At 35.6% G+C, this 15945-nt stretch overlaps 1 protein-coding gene across 10 annotated transcripts in view; it reads right to left on the bottom strand.

The window, feature by feature from the left end:
- RNF111 (ring finger protein 111) overlaps positions 1-15945 on the bottom strand; it is a 111143-nt gene that overhangs the window by 26272 nt on the left and 68926 nt on the right. For all 10 annotated transcript variants that reach the window (XM_033851743.2, XM_019947252.3, XM_019947281.3 and 7 more), the window contains 3 exons: positions 8038-8164; positions 4852-5015; positions 1887-2081 (listed from right to left, as the gene is read on the bottom strand). In XM_033851743.2, coding sequence (XP_033707634.1) covers positions 1887-2081; positions 4852-5015; positions 8038-8164 — 486 coding nt within the window. The remainder of the gene's footprint in view (positions 1-1886; positions 2082-4851; positions 5016-8037; positions 8165-15945) is intronic.

Here is a 15945-nt window from a genome sequence, read left to right as displayed (position 1 = left end):
ATCCTAACTAAACAAGCGTGTTAAAAAATAAGTACATAAATAAAAGCTTTGAGACTGTCTTGAAATAAAGTTGGGACTGTTTCACATAACATCTAGATAAGCATAGGGTACATAAAGCTACCAGGAAAGACAGTGCACTCAATAAACGAAATAAAAGCCCGTTTCACTTCTGCCTACATTTTTTTTTTTCAAAGACACCCCTGAGAAATCTCCTTGTTTCCTCAAGTTTGCCTCAAGTCTCCTTTGCCTCAAGTTTCCAGGGAAGGGAGATCTAAACCAGACACAAGCAGTTTTCCAATCTGCTCAAGGTAAGTTACAGGGATATTATAGGAATTAAATATATTATTAAAAGCCAAAAAAAGATAGAAAATATATGGTGGTTTTGTTATTAATGGTGATATTATTGGTAATATAGTCAATCTACAAGCTATAGGGTCTATGATGTCTCTGTTACTAAACAGCAAGTTCCTATCTCTGTGCCGTCATTCAAGAGCGGAAAAAAGACTACTTTAAGACCCAGTTAATCTGAGATAAGAGTTAAAACTATAAAACTCTTAAAAGAAAACAGAGGAGTAAATCTTTGAGAACTTTGGTTAAGCAATGGTTTCTTAGATGTGACACCAAAAGAATAAACAACAACACAAAATATTGGGAAAATGACATCATCAGAATTTTTAAAACTCCCATTCCTATTTTCAATTCTTTTGGATACGGATCTAGGAGTGGACTTGTGGGCCATATGCTGCTAACTCTATGTTTCACTTTTTGAGGAACTGTCAAAGTGTTTTCTACAGTGGCTGCACCATTTTACATTCCCACCAGATATTAATAAAGGTTCCAGGGGCTTCCCTGGTGGCTCAGCGGTTAAGAATCCACCTGCCAGTGCGGGGGACATGGGTTTGAGCCCTGGTCCAGGAAGATCCCACATGCTGCAGAGCAAATGAGCCCGTGCACCACAACTACTGAGCCTGCGCTCTAGAGCCCGCAAGCCACAACTACTGACACGTGCCACAATTACTGAAGCCCGCGTACCTAGAGCCCGTGCTCTGCAATGAGAGAAGCTACCGCACTGAGAAGCCCGTGCACAGCAACGAAGAGTAGCCCCTGCTTGCCGCAACTAGAGAAAGCCCGCCTGCAGCAATGAAGACCCAACGCAGCCAAAAATAAATAAAATAAATAAATTTATAAAAAGAAAAATAAATAAAGGTTCCAATTTCTCTATATCCTTGTTAACCCTGCTTATCTTCTGATTTCCTGTTCTTTGTTTTTGTTTTGTTTAATTATAGATATCCTGGTGAGAGTAAAGTGGAATTTCATTCTGGTTTTGATTTGCTTTTCCCTAATAACGTTTTCATGTGCTTCTTGGTCATTTGTACAAATGACCTTCTTCTTTGGAAAAATGCCTATGTAAATTCTTTGCCCATTTTAAAACTGGGCTGCTTTTCTTTTTATTGTTGAGTTGTGCAAGTTCTTTATATATTCTAGATACTAGACCCTTATCCAATATATGATTTTTAAATATTTTTCTCCCATTCTGTAGGCTATCTTTTCACTTTCTTATAATTTCCTTTGATGTACAAAAATTTTAAATTTGATCAAGTCCTGTTTATTTATGTTTTTCTTTTGTTGCTTGTATTTTTGGTGTCAGCCATTCAAATCTCCCCCATCTCTTTCAGTTGAGCTATAACACTCCAGTAACATAGCACACAGACTCAAATATGAAGTCGTAGTCTAATTCTAATAAAGACCACTTTGTTCACATATGATGCTTATTCTAAGAATACACTCTTGCTAACACAGCTAAAATCTTAAAAACAACAATCCTTTTTCTAACAAAGAGTCCCCTCCCCGCTCTTCTTGTCTTTTCTTTTTCTTTTTTTACATACCTCCTGTAGAAGTACCACTCATACTATTGCTTGCAAGCATAGGTGAAGTCTCTGACACTGCGGAGGGTTGGCTACTAGTGACAGCTGAAGCAGTATCAGAGGGCTGCTCAGAGGTAGATGGATTTGAATTGTTAATGGAAGCGCTTGTGGTTTGTGATTCCATTCTCGTGGAAGTGGTTGGTACTACAGTAGGTTCTACAATATAGAAAATGTTTATTAGCATTTCAAAGCAAATTAGGTAATGGGTTATATTTTAATAAAAGCTAACATTTTTATGATAATTATTAAAACAAAATATGAATCCTCTAATAAGTACAATATACAGTTAAAAAAAGTTTTCATAAAGTTAAACTTCAACATTAAAATGACATGTTATTGCATTTTTAAAAACCCAACACATATATGTATATTCTAATAATTCAAAGGACTAATATAGTTTTTTTGGGTAATGACCATGTAAGTTTTCTGATCACAAAGAAAAGAGGCAAAGTAAAAGTCCCTCTGCTATGTCCATACACATTGTCACAGGCTGTTAGAACAGTATACAAATTGTACTTTCTGGTTACATTATGGATTCTAGAGTCACACAGCTTGGATAGCAATTCTGATTTCATCACTGACAGTATGATCTAGGATAAATTACTTAACCACTCTCTATTTCCCCACCTGTAGAACTAGGAAAGTACAGAATTTTCTTCATAGAACTGTTGTTAGGATGAACAGAGATCACACATATAAAGCACTTTATATGATGCTTTACAAGCAGTAGTCATTCAATAAACATTAGCTATGATTTTTAATAACCATTTTAATTTCTTACATGCCTTTTTGTATGTTTTTCCCCCAAATTTTTTGCCAATATTAATATTCATCAGTACTTTCTAATAAAAATTGAAGTTTTTATAGTAGAAATTAAAAGAAATTTCAGGCAGACCTTAACTTATGAATGAGTTATACTTTAGACCCTAATTGTTAAATGATTGTTTAAAAATTAAGAATAATGGGAATAAATCTGTGCAAAGCATAGTCACAATAATTAGACCTGAATTATCACTCTTTAAATGTGATATACAATGAGAGGACAACTATTCTATACAATGAAGTGAGGTCCGCTGATTCCTGAAACACAAATAGTACCTGTTAGTCTATATGGGACCCTGTACTTCAGATGCTTAAAGAAATATATTTGCCTAAACGTAAAAGGGGGAGGGAGGAACCTCTGTTGATTTGCAAATAGTTTATCTCAGTTTCTCAGTCTTATTGGTATTGACAGTGGCTGAATAATTCTTTGTTGGAGGCGGAGGGGGGTCGGGGTGGACTGTCCTTTGCACTGTAGGATGTTTAGCAGCAACCCCAGCCTCTACCCATTAGATGTTAATAGCACTCTCCCCCAACTGTGAGAACCAAAAGTGTCTGTAGATATTGCCAAATGTCTCTAGGGGCACAAAATGGCCAGTAGGTAAGAACCACTGGTCTAACTGATAAACTTAAGTTTTGAATTTATTTTTAATAAGATAGAAGCCTTCCACTAAAAGAAACCAGTAGGGAGAAGGGGGCATCTGCTGATCACTGGAATACTTTTAACCTAAAAGTAAAAGTATTCTGTTTGAACTAAATTCTAGTGGGTTAAAAGGCTACTCTGTCACCTTTTGTTACTTTACTGGATGGCAGGTGTCACATGGGACAACACACAAAAAGTTTCCAAAAGAGCCATTAATATTTAATTGAGTAATCTTTAATTAATCCCTATTGTATTAACCACTGCCTTACAGATAATTTATGGTGCTTCAAAATAAAAACCGAGGGCTTCCCTGGTGGCGCAGTGGTTGAGAGTCCGTCTGCCGATGCAGGGGACGCGGGTTCGTGCCCTGGTCTGGGAAGATCCCACATGCCGCGGAGCGGCTGGGCCCGTTGAGCCAGGGCCGCTAAGCCTGCGCGTCTGGAGCCTGTGCTCCGCAACGGGAGAGGCCACAACAGTGAGAGGCCCGCATACCGCAAAAAAAAAAATCATAAAAAAAATAAAAACCAAGACATTGTTAAATGAAATGTAGACAATGGGAATAAATTAGCCTTTAATAAACATCTTAATTCCAAAGTACTGCTACTCTGAAAGTTATGATCATCCAAACTGCAAACAGCCGATATGAGAGCTGATTGCACAAGGCCCCTAACTCTTCCTACCTAGCTAATGTATCTTTTCCAATTTATAGCTAACTGCCAAAATTAACAAATTCATATATGGCTTACTGTCTCCTTAAGGAAATTATGATTGACCATTTCCTTCTAAGATGTAACTATTACTATCTGAAGACCATTGTCACTATGAGGGAAAATTCACATATGTCTTCATATATTCATACTTGCTACCACTTTCCCTAACCTCTGTTTTCCAACTCTACCTTTATTTCCTCAGTTACTTGGGTGCAGCTGTAAGCCAAAACAAAACACTAAAGCTGAGCAGCACGTAAGGTAACCATATTATTACACTGAAGGATAACACAACTTTTAAAAGAAAACTGAACATTTCAAATAACCAGTATTAACCACTTAAACTCAGTTATATTGCTTTCCTGTTCTGTATTTTTAAAGTGCTGTTTCTATTTTTCATAGCAAAGTTAAAGTATGATAACAATATTATAAATGAAAGTATCAATAACACATAAGTCTGAGGATAGATCAAACTACCTCTTGTAAAAATAATTTTTTTCTAAGAAAATAACTACCAAGCAATGAAGTAATAATCAGAGAGAATTTTTAGACACAACTTACAAACTGAGGTTATTATATTAATTGAAAAATAACATTAGGATACCTGGCAACTTCCCTGTAATTTAATATATATTACCATCAAGCAGCAATAGAAGTTTCTAGCATATTAAGATACTTCATTTAAAAAAAAAAAAAAAAGATACTTCATTTTAGCAAATCTTATTCATAATTCTACACTGCTAGTACTCCAACTTACCATCTTCATCAACAGTAAGGTCCACAACTTCTGCCGCATTCTGCCTCAAGGGCTGTATAACAGTAGAAATCCTACTGCGGTTCCGTGGCTCCTGTGGCCGACTTGTATGAGAACTTGAACCTTGGCTCCAGTGAGATCTATTGTGTCCAAGGGTTGAACGAGACCTTAAATAACAAAATTTTTAGTTACCTAAGAAATCATAAGCCTTTCTTACAAACTAAGTTGTGAAATTCTTCATTCAAGAATTCTCCAGAGGGGCTTCCCTGGTGGCGCAGTGGTTAAGTATCTGCCTGCCAATGCAGGGGACAAGGGTTCAAGCCCTGGTCTGGGAAGATCCCACATGCCGAAGAGCAACTAAGCCCGTGCGCCACAACTACTGAAGCCCATGCACCACAACTACTGAAGCCCGCAACAAGAGAAGCCACCGCAATGAGAAGCCTGCGCACCGCAATGAAGAGTAGCCCCCGCTCGCCGCAACTAGAGAAAGCCCGTGTACAGCAATGAAGACCCAACGCAGCCAAAAATAAATAAATAAAATAAATTAAAATAAAAAGAATTCTCCAGAGGAATAATCATAATAGAATTTAAAATTCTGACTAGCATAATGTCTAGCACTCAATAAACATCTGCTGAATTAAATGTTCAACAAATGTTCACCAATCAACTGACCTCAGAAAATGAAAAATGATATGTTAGACCAATCACTGGTGTAAAATACAGGATTCTGTTTCAAGAATGCTGCTCCCTTTTCTATGTTTACTTTGAATATTCACCTGGGTTATAATCAATTATTTACATTTTATGTTAATACCTAAAATTATTCACCATAGGTATAATAACAAAAATATCAACACCCTAAACATTTAACATTCACATGATCTTCTATGTTTAGTTTAGATTGGATCTGCAAAGCATGGCTTTGGGAGTCCCAAACCAAGCTAAGTTTCTGGGACTGTCTAAAAGAGATTCAAAGCACCGGAGAGAGTTCTTGCCATCAGGAGAGGTACGGATAGTTGTAGCTAGTTTACTATAAGAAACATCATCGTTTGAGCTGCTTTAGGCTTTAAAGGCATATAATCACAAACCCTCAACGCCGAATGCTTTTATCATCTTTTAATTATGTGTATTGTACTAAATTACTTACAGCATATATTTTATTTTAAAAAATTCTTAAAGGATTCACTGTAATGATCTGGACTAAGGGTACAGAGGGATAGTATGTAGAATATGCAGTCCTCAGGCTTCAAGGAGAAAAAGATAAATATGTTTTAGAAAGATGGGGCTTACGAAGTTGGTTTTTTCTCCTGCCCAAACTGAAAGTAAAACTGCCTATAAGCTTATTGTCACTATGTATGGAAAGAGTGAGCCAGATGCACTAACATGCAGTCATCGTATAAGCTTGACCACTCAGAAGAGAACTCCCAAGTTCAAACTGAGCTGACAATGGCCTCAGCAATTACAGAGCCTAAAAGTTTAGAAAGAAGTTCAAATTCTAAAATTAAGTTTTCAAGTAACAGGAGTACAGAGGTTAAATCCTGAGAGAGTTTTAAAAAAAAGACCGTGTATTCCAGCAAGAATTGTATAGATTAAGGCATGAAGGTAAACAAATATTTCAAGCTGAAATGGTTTTAGATAAGAATGATCACCATTTAAAATTCTTGAGAAACCAAGAGTATTTGATGAGAGACTGAGTAGTCTATTATTTCTTAGAAGCTGTTAACAGCTGCAGAAACTTCCACGTCCACTATGCAGCACTTCTGTGAAACCTTCACAGGATGTCCTAACTCCAAATATAATGCTGAGTAAAGTACCAGCAAAAAACTTGATGTGTGAGGAACAGTTTCACAGAGGCCTTAGTCGCCCCTATAATTAGTGGCAACTGTCAAATCTTGACACAAAGGGATCTGAAACACAGATACATTCTCTCTTGAACAGGAAGGGCCAAGAGCCAGCTAAAGTGACAAAGTTAATATTCTAGGTAACCATAAGGAAAATAAATATGGCTAATGAGCACTGTGTGTCTTTTTCAAGAGCACTATCACTATGTAAACGCATCTGCTTGAACATTTAAGCGTCTACATGAAAAGAAAGCTCTCCAGTTCCACGAAAAAACAGGTCCTTAGTTTCAACAATCGTTATCGCTCATAAAAACTGAGTCAGCGTTGTACCAACCACTATGGACAGTCACAGAATAACTGTGGCACGTACTGTGGAGTATCAATTTTCCTCAGAGTCTGGGAAAATCATTTAAAACTTAAACAGGGATATATTATAGAGTGCTCTCTTCCATGCCATTAGAAGTAGTACTCCAATGGGAAAGTGGCAAGTAAAGAAGCACATTCTAGGTATGATTGTAACATGCTTCCAAAATAAGAATGCTTTTTTCTTAAATCAATAACAAATTAAAATACAATAAGCAAATGCATTTCTAAATTCATTCCAACACAAAAATTAAGATTCATCCACAGTTTGGTGTATCAGACGAAAGAGAGGAGTACTTCACTGCTTCCTTTACCAGTATTTGTAATCATCTAAAGCACAAAATGAATTGTGTTAGGGTCTCTCTCTCTCTTTTTTTTTTTCTGTCAAAGTGATTCTCAAATGGGCAATGTCATTTCCAGTTATTTATCAAAACAAATGAGGATATATCATTCATTTTTTACTACAGGGCTTATATAAAATTACTGAGTGAAGGACAAAAAAATCCAAAAACTATGTTTTATACTAAGTTGTCCTACCATAATAGCATAAACATCACTGGTATTAATGAGATGCCAATATCATTCCCAATACTTATGTACTATTCACATCTAAATTTCAGAGGAGTTTGTGAACTTTCTGAATCATAAAACAAATTCAATTTTATAAAACACCAAGTAAAACTGATGTTTATCTAGAGCAATGACTCAACACTCACTGTATACTTGGGGTGCTTAAAAAAATACTGATTCCTAAGATTCTGGTTCAGCTGGTCTGGGCTATGATCCAGGCAACAATATATATTTTATCATCTTCCCAGATGAGTCTAACACAGTCTGGTTTGACAACCACTAATCTGGTTGGTATACACACACTAAAACTAGGTAAAGAAAAAAAAAGTAAAAAAATGCAAATATCTGCAGCACAAATGGGTCTAAACATTTACATCTAAAACTTCAAATATACAACCAGGAATTAAAATCTTACCGATAGCTTTCCCCAACTGTTACTATCTCCACTTCACTGTCAGTTGAGGTAACATTAATTTCTTCATTGGCAGTGATCTGGGGAGTGGAGGAAGCTTCTATCACCACAACATCTTCATCAATATTTCCTGGAAACAAAAAGAAAAAACATTTAAAGGGCATATGGGATAAACAACAAGGTCCTACTATACAGCACAAGGAACCATATTCAGTATCCTATGATAAACCACAATGGAAGAGAATACAAAAAATAAAAAAAAGGATGTATATATATATATATATATATATATATATGTATAACTGAATCACTTTGTATATATATGTTTAACTGAATACAAAAAAAGAATGTATATATATATATATATATATAACTGAATCACTTTGCAGAAATTAACACAACGTTGTAAATCAACTATACTTCAATTAAAAAAATAAAGAGCATATGCCTGTCAGCTAACTTAAAGACAAAATTTTTATTTTGACTTTGAAGACTGAAATTCATTACAAAAGTAAAATTCATCTGTCAAATCAAAGTTTTTAAAACCAGAGCTCACTATGCAAAGTGAAAACAGTACTTACTCTCTTAATTTGCACATTTGTTTCCTCTTATGATTTTTGTTTGTTCTTTACAAACTTTTAGTAGTTTCCAGAAGAATTTGTATGATCTTATATAAAGATATTAATACTGTAATATCTAAAAGTACTGATTTAAGATCTTATGTAAGATATTCACATTCTATAAGATATCAACCCTTTGATATCTAAAATGAAGACACCACACTCTCTGTAAGTTTTCTTCAAGGTTTTTTAATTTACGTAATATGGTATTCTTTTAAGAAAAACACAGGAGCTTTTCAGTTTTGTGCTACAAAATCTGTAATTTTTTTGTACGTGTTCTTTTCTAAAGTATTCCAAGTTCGGAAAGTGCTCACTCATCTAGAAGATGGTACATACTATATTTGGTGCAATGTGTTTCCTTAATATTTACATCACCTAGAGTTGTTACTTATGGCATTAGATAAGATTATAAATAGAATCTGGCCCTGCTCAGTGAAATAACCCAGTCACAAAATAACACTGTATGATTTCACTTATGTGAGGCATCTAAAGTAGTCAAAGTCCTAGAGAAAGTGGAATGGTGGTTACCAGAGCTGTGAGGCGGAAGGAAAAGGGAGTTGTTTAATGCGTATGGAGTTTCAGATTGCAAGAAGAAAAAGTTCTGGAGATCTGTTTCACAACAACGTGAATATTCTTAAAACTACTGAACTGCATACTTTAAAATGGTCAAGATGGTTAAACAACAACAAAAAAGAAAAGTTATGCTCCATTTCTTCTCTTGCTATATTTTCCACAAATCTAGAGCTAAAATGTCTTTTTTTAAACATTCTTCTCTCTTCATTGCTATCACCTGTCAATGTAAAGATCAGACAACAGTTTACAAGTAATATCTTGCGAGAAGAATTTTCCCATAATAAGAATATTGAGAGCTTAAAATTTCACCCACTTTAAGTGTACATTTCACTGATTTTAGTGTGTTTATGGAGCACAGACATCATCTCAATCCAGTTTTAGAACATTTCCAACACCCTAAAAAGATCCCACATGCCCTATTTCAGTCAATCATTGTCCCTCTAACCCCATCCCTACATCCCTACAACAACTAACATGCTTTCTGTCATTATGGACTGATCTGTATTTTCAAGAGCTCAATATAAATGGAGTAATACATTACATATCCTTTCATATCTGGCTTATTTCACTGAGTGTACTTATTTTGCGATTCATTCATGTTGTGTGTATCAATAGTTCATTCTTTTTTACTGCTGGGCAGTATCCTATAATATGAATACATCACAGTTTGTTCATCCATTCTTCTGTTGATGGACATCTGAATTTTTCTCACTTTTGGCTATTACAAATAAATACACGTACTTCAGGCATACATGTTTCATTTTTCTTCGGTAAATACTTAGGAATGTAATTTCTAAATACTATGGTAAATTTATGTTTAGCATTTTAATGAAGTGCCAAATTGTTTTCCTAAGTGACTGTTCAGTTTTACATTCCCACCAGGAAAATGGGGCTCCATTTTCTCTACATCTTCGCCACTAACTGTTACCATCTCTTTTTTATTATAGCTGTTCTACTGCATGTATAGTAGTATATATAGTAGTATATATTCTTTTCATTTTCTTAATGGTGTCTTATGAAACATAAAAGTCTTTCATTTTGATGAAGCCCAAATCAGCTATTTCTTTAATGGATCATGTTTTTGGTGAGCTTTTAAAGAAATCTCTGCATAACCAAAGGTGACTAAGAATTTGTATGTTTCTTCTAGAAGTTATATAATTTAGCTCTTACATTTAAGTCTGTGATCCATTTGGTTGATTTCTGTGTCTGACATGATATAAAAGGTCTAAATTCACCTTTTTAGCATGTAGATCCATAACTGTCCCAACACTATTTGTTGAAAAGACTGGAATAATTCTATTTTGATACTTAGTAGAGTCAGGTTTTTCTAATTATTCTTCAGGATTATAAAATCAAGGGGAGAGAAAAATTCTTGAGATTTGGACTGGATTGGCATTAAGCATCACTAACAAAGCCCTGATATCTCTATAATATACATACTTTCATCCAAGAACATAGCTGTCCAATATCATATTTATAAACCTGTAGAAAAAGTGAGGGTTTGGTTTGATTATAATTGTAACTCTCTATAAAGCTACATAATTTTCTTCAAAGAAGCTAAATATACTCCTATTGAGATTATTCTTACACTCTTTATTCTCTTTGCTGCTCTTGTAAACATGCTCCCTTTCTTCATTACATTTTCTACTAGTACGGTGGCATTCCATTGATACCATATATTCATTTTTATCCAACTCTTACAGAACTCTTGCTTAGCACAATGACAACAAATGGCTCAACTTTCTTCTCACTGTGGAATTTACGCAGTCTACATTCCTTCACCCGAGGCACCATTCCTAGACAACCTGGAATTTCATCTCTAATATACCTCTACATCATCAAATATCTGCACTACTTCAAAAGTTGGCCACTATCTGGAGGAGGTTACAAGCCCATGACAAAGATCTATAACATGCTCTCTGATACTCCAAAGAGGATAACAAGGAAGGCACTGGTAAATCACAGAGGCAATAAAAGATGATCTGATTAGAGAAATAGTTATTTTAAAAATATTCCAGGGCTTCCCTGGTGGCGCAGTGGTTGAGGGTCCGCCTGCCGGTGCAGGAGACACGGGTTCGTGCCCTGATCCGGGAGGATCCCACGTGCCGCGGAGCGGCTGGGCCCGTAAGCCATGGCCGCTGAGCCTGCGCGTCCGGAGCCTGTGCTCCGCAACGGGAGAGGTCACAACAGTGAAAGGCCCGCGTACCGCAAAAAAAAAAAAAAAAATTCCGTAATATTTCTATTTTGGAATACTTACAAATTGCTCTATCCATTAAATAGAAAAAAATTAAGATTTAAAAATTATGTGCAAATTTTTTAAAGTAGTTTCTAAGTTCTAAAGATTACACACATACACATGTTCAGGTCAAATGTATTTTTAACAGCATAAATATAGGCAGAGAAAAACAAAATAGCAGCACTCAGTGGCTATTTAAAATAATATTATCGATTCAATTTCCAAATTACATTTCTAATTCTTCGTAATCACATACACGATGCAGCTTAAGGTAAGCGTACACAGGCAATCATATATTTAAAACTAAAAGCATTATATATAAAAATAAAAGACCGTGGATTTTTTTTTTAAAAAAAAAACCTCTCTTATTTTAACCCACCAACTGGACATTACCACTTTACCTGGAGAAAAGCTACATCTATATATCAGCTTTACTAGTGATTTTTCTCCATATATGTATACATGAAATTTCTTTACAAGCCTGTTAAAAAAAAAAATCACCTAACATTATTAAACACCTTTTACACAGTTATGCAAAGTCAAATATAAATGTAACATTTTGAAGTTCCAATGACAAATGATACAAAGCTAGCTTTGCTAATGCATTAAAATTCAATTTATATAATTTTTTATGAACACAGAGATTATATAACTAAAAGTTATATAAATAACTCATTTAGGCACTGTTACTCTTATTGCTTAAACATTTTTCTAAAAAGAATCTTTATAAGCATAACTTGAACATAATACATAAAAATTATGTAACTAAATAATAATCACAATTAGGCAAGATTTGGGCATCTTTAGAATGACTATTATTTAAAACACAATTTAAAGGAAATATTCCTAAAATTATGAAGTTAACCTTAATACAGCTTTTAAAAAATCAAGACAATAGGTCACTTCTTATTGGGCCAATTTCATTTTCATGTCATTTGCATGTAGAAATATTAAAGGATGAGAGACTTGAGTGCAGCTAAGAGTGATGGGACTGCAGGTGATTTAGCTATTTCTTTTAAGATTACTTATTTTGCTTGTACTTATTTTGCTTGTACTTTTTAACATATTTTTGACTGGAGATGTAGTTTCGGCAAAAATCCCCCTGTCAATAATGTATTAATACATCATGAGAAAAATAAAATGTAATAACCTGGGTAGTGTAACAATGGTAACAAAAACAATGGTTTCTCTGACAGAGGTCTTCAAGAACCCCCCAAAATCACTGATTATTCTGGTCCCCCTGTGCCTTAAGTCTGGTATGATGCCAATAACAAGAATAGCTTGCAATATGTGAGCACATACTTTGTCCCATGTATAATATTCTGCATGTCTAGCTCCATGAAGAAACTGAAACTTAGAAAGTTTAAACGACTTGTCAAGCAAACATGAGCAACACTTGGAATTAACACCTAATTTCAATTCTAAACTCAGGCTCTTTACATGAAGTATATCACCACGCCGTAACTACTCAACAAGTTGGTGCTAATTACTATCAAATCTTCCTGTTACGCTACTGCGCCTGTCTTTTGCAGTCACAAAAGTTACTGAAGTTTTAACAGCTTTGACTCTTCTTTGGGACTCTTCTGTTGGGTATCTATCCAACAGAAACGAAAACATATACATATACAAAGAATCTGTACGCAAAGGTTCATAACAGCATTATTCACAATGGTCAAATACTAAAAACAATTAAATGTCTATCACCTGACTAATGGTAAACAAATCCATACAATGGAATACTATAAAGGAACTAAATAATAAAATAAGTAGAACAGAATAGAATTAAATTAAAATGAAATGAAATGAAATGAAACTAAGTACTGATATCTGCTACGACATGGATGAACCTCAAAAACACTATGCTAAGTGAAAGAAGCCAGACACAAAAGACCACATATTGTTATGATTTCATTTATATGAAATGTCCAGAAAAAGCGAGTCTATACAGACAGCAACAGATTAGAGGCTGTATGCGGAAGTGAGGGCAGGACAGGGATTAACTATAAACAAACAGGGATCCAGGATCTTGGGGGATTAATGGAAATGTTCTGAAACTGTACTGCAGTAATGGCTGCACAGCTCTGAATTTACTAAAAATCACTGAATTGTAAACTTAAAATGGATGAATTTTATGGTAGGTAAATTATACCTCAATGAAGCTGTTAAAAAAAAAACCAAAAAAAACCCACCTGTAAAACATTCCCTGCAAGATACAAAACTAGGGGGCTTCCCTGGTGGCACAGTGGTTGAGAATCCGCCTGCCAATGCAGAGGACACGGGTTCAATCCCTGGTCCGGGAAGATCCCACATGCCGTGGAGCAACTAAGCCCGTGCGCCACAACTACTGAGCCTGTGCTGTAGAGCCCATGAGCCACAACTACTGAGCCCACGTGCCACAACTACTGAAGCCTGTGCGCCTAGAGCCCATGCTCCACAAGAGAAGCCACTGCAATGAGAAGCCCACACACTGCAACGAAGAGTGGCCCCCGTTCGCTGCAACTAGAGAAAGCCCGTGCACAGCAATGAAGACCCAAGACAGCCAAAAATAAATAAATAAATAAAATAAATTTATTTTTAAAAAAAAGATACAAAACTAGATTTCAGTAAATGAAAAGACATTCCATACGCTGGAAGAGGAATACCCAAAATCCCAAGATGTCAGATCACCCTAATTTAGCCTACAAATACAATCCCAATAAAAATATCATCATGTGTCTCCCCACTAGCACCATCCTCAGATAAAAAGTTGATTATAAGTTCACTTGGAAGAATAAACAGGCAAGAATAACCAGGAAAACATGAAAGAGTCTATAATTAAAACAGTGTGCTTCCAGTGAGTGGACAGGCAGACCAACTAATGGAACAGTATGAAAGCTCCATTAATAGATCCAAATACTTATGGAAATTTAACATATGACAAGGGTGGCAACTCAAGTCAATAGGAAAGTTTTTAATGATTTGTTTGGGATAACTGGATAGCCACATGAGACAAAAAGGATCCATTCTTCACACTGTACATGAGGACAAACATCAAATAGATCTGTGCTTTATACGTTTAAAAAAAAAAGGTAAACAATACAAGGGCTAGCGGGGAAATGGGTTAGTTTCCTTTTAAACTTGGAGTGGGAAAAACTTTCCTAATTATGATTCAAAAACCCAGAAACAGTAAAGGTCAATAAATGTGACTAATTCAAAAAAATTTTGGCAAGGTAAAGAAGTATTGCAGAGTCAAAAAACTAATGACCGGGCTTCCCTGGTGGCGCAGTGGTTAAGAGTCCGCCTGCCGATGCAGGGGACACGGGTTCGTGCCCCGGTCCGGGAAGATCCCACATGCCGCGGAGCGGCTGGGCCCGTGAGCCATGGCCGCTAAGCCTGTGCGTCCGGAGCCTGTGCTTTGCAACGGGAGAGGCCACAACCGTGAGAGGCCCGCGTACAGCAAAAAAAAAAAAAAAAAAACTAATGACCAATTTGAGGAAAATGTGTTATATAGGATGTATACCTCTAATATATAAAAAAAACTTCTAAAAATGAATGCAAGAATGAAGACCAACATTCTGACAGAAAAACAGGCAAATGAAATGAATAGATTGATCACAAGAAATGCAAATGACCTTTAAATACATGAAAAGACACACAAACATTAGTCATAAAAAATACAAATTAAAAATGTACTGACATACTATTTCTTGCCTCTCAGATGGGCCAAAAATTAAAATCTGACAACTAATTCTGCTGGAAAGGCTTTGGGAAAATAGGCACTTTCACACACTGCTGATGGACCCAAAATGGTTACGATCCTCTCAGAGAAATCTGGCCATATTTTTAAAATAACATACTCTTTTATCTTTGACTCAACAATTCCCTCCTATAATTCTATCCCAAAGACACAATGGCAAAAACTATTAAATGACATATACAAAAAGTTATTCACTGCAATGCTATTCATAATAGTAAAAGTCTGCAAACTGTTCATCGATAGGGGACTAGAACAAATTAGGGTATAACTATACAGTGGAGTACTGTGGACCTGTGGAAAAAATAAAAGAGGAGTGAAAAAGAATGAATAGAGGGATGAAAGCCTATATATCCTTTATATCTCATCATATATAAACTTTTATTCCTCTGTTATATCTCTATACTCTAACGACTGTATACATCGTTAAGTGAAAGAAAGAGCTATATTTTGAGTAAGATAAGGGGAGGATGTATGTATGTGTGTGCATATGTGTATATATATATATATATACACACACACACACACACACACACACACACACATATATTTGATAATTTTTTTAAATAAATATATTTTATTTATTTTACTTTTGTCTGTGTTGGGTCTTTGTTGCTACGCGCGGGCTTTCTCTAGTTGCGGCGAGCGGGTGCTACTCTTCGTTATGGTGCATGTGCTTCTCATTGCAGTGGCTTCACTTGTTGCAGAGCTCGGCTCTTGGTGCGCGGGCTTCAGTAATTGTGGCACAC

Source organism: Tursiops truncatus, chromosome 2, assembly GCF_011762595.2.
Source record: "Tursiops truncatus isolate mTurTru1 chromosome 2, mTurTru1.mat.Y, whole genome shotgun sequence".
Taxonomy (NCBI): domain Eukaryota; kingdom Metazoa; phylum Chordata; class Mammalia; order Artiodactyla; family Delphinidae; genus Tursiops; species Tursiops truncatus.
The sequence above is the reverse complement of the archived record's forward strand: the minus strand, read 5'-3'. Positions and strand labels throughout refer to the sequence as shown.